Source organism: Porites lutea, chromosome 3 (assembly GCF_958299795.1).
Source record: "Porites lutea chromosome 3, jaPorLute2.1, whole genome shotgun sequence".
Taxonomy (NCBI): Eukaryota; Metazoa; Cnidaria; class Anthozoa; order Scleractinia; family Poritidae; genus Porites; species Porites lutea.
The window spans coordinates 31,847,569-31,848,553 of record NC_133203.1 but is presented as its reverse complement, the minus strand read 5'-3'; the positions used below and the strand labels follow the sequence as shown (position 1 = coordinate 31,848,553).

Below are 985 nucleotides of genomic sequence, written 5' to 3'. Positions count from 1 at the left end.
GCGCATAGCGTAACCTACACCACTTGAGAAGCTATACTAGAAGTAAAAAAAAAGGTCGATACGAAACCTAATACAATCCTAAATTAAAATACATAGTGATATGAATCTCTCTACTTAAAAAGCCAATTTAGAATATTATTAAATTCTGATCTCTGTAAAACCTTCGCTATCTCTACTAAAAACTTATTTATAATAATATCAAACTCTAATGTTCTAAAAAAACTAAGTAAAAACGTCAGCAAACTTGTGTTTCTAGATTCCTAGAAAAAAACCTAAAAACTGAAGTACATAGCGCCCCAAACTAAGTATTTATACTAAATGTTCTGGCAATGTTTAAAGTGTTTGAGATGACCGACTTCTGCATCCGCTCAAGTACGCTCCGTGCTCTCGCTCCAAGTAGCTTCCTCACCGACTTTTCTAGTTGTCTAGAGTAACCCTCCAGCACGTCAATTATTACGTTGTACTGTTCAACCCTGTAACCATTGTATCTCTGCTTCAGCTCCCACATCATGGGCCCATACTTAAGTGTCTTTTCCTCATCTTTCTTAGCTCTACTCTCAATCCATGGGCAGCTCATTTCAATTGTGCAGACTTCTTTCCTCTTGTGGCTGACAAGTCGCGCGTCGATCCGATTTGCTCGAACTTCGTTGTGCTCTGCATAGATGGGAATATCCCAAAACGCCTCACTCGTGGTGTTCTGGTAGGCTGGTTTTGGCATCACAGGTAAGTACCATGGTGGAACCTCTTCCTTTAACCCATGCTCTCGCAGGAGCTCAAAAAACAGAATCTTCAAAGCTGCATTATGCCTGTATAGGTACTTGGTTTGTGCCAGAGAGCAACATCCAGCCAGTACATGTGCAACGCTCTCAGCTACCTTTCCACATAACCTGCATAGAACTTCGCCGTCGGTGGAGGTTTGCGTCTTCTCCTTTGTGTGGAGCTTCGTAGGTAACAACTGCTCATACAATTCATACATGCCCGCGAT

The 985-nt window shown here is 41.6% G+C and overlaps 1 protein-coding gene across 1 annotated transcript; it reads right to left on the bottom strand.

Moving 5' to 3' along the window:
* Positions 1 to 301: 301 nt before the first annotated feature.
* On the bottom strand, positions 302 to 976 carry LOC140930585 (uncharacterized). The gene has a single exon (XM_073380305.1). It carries the CDS (start codon positions 974 to 976, stop codon positions 302 to 304), a length of 675 nt encoding a protein of 224 aa, XP_073236406.1.
* Between the last annotated feature and the right edge of the window lie 9 nt (positions 977 to 985).

Excerpts from the sequence above, each read along its gene's own strand:
- LOC140930585 (XM_073380305.1), bottom strand. The coding sequence starts at position 976 with ATGTATGAATTGTATGAGCAGTTGTTACCTACGAAGCTCCACACAAAG.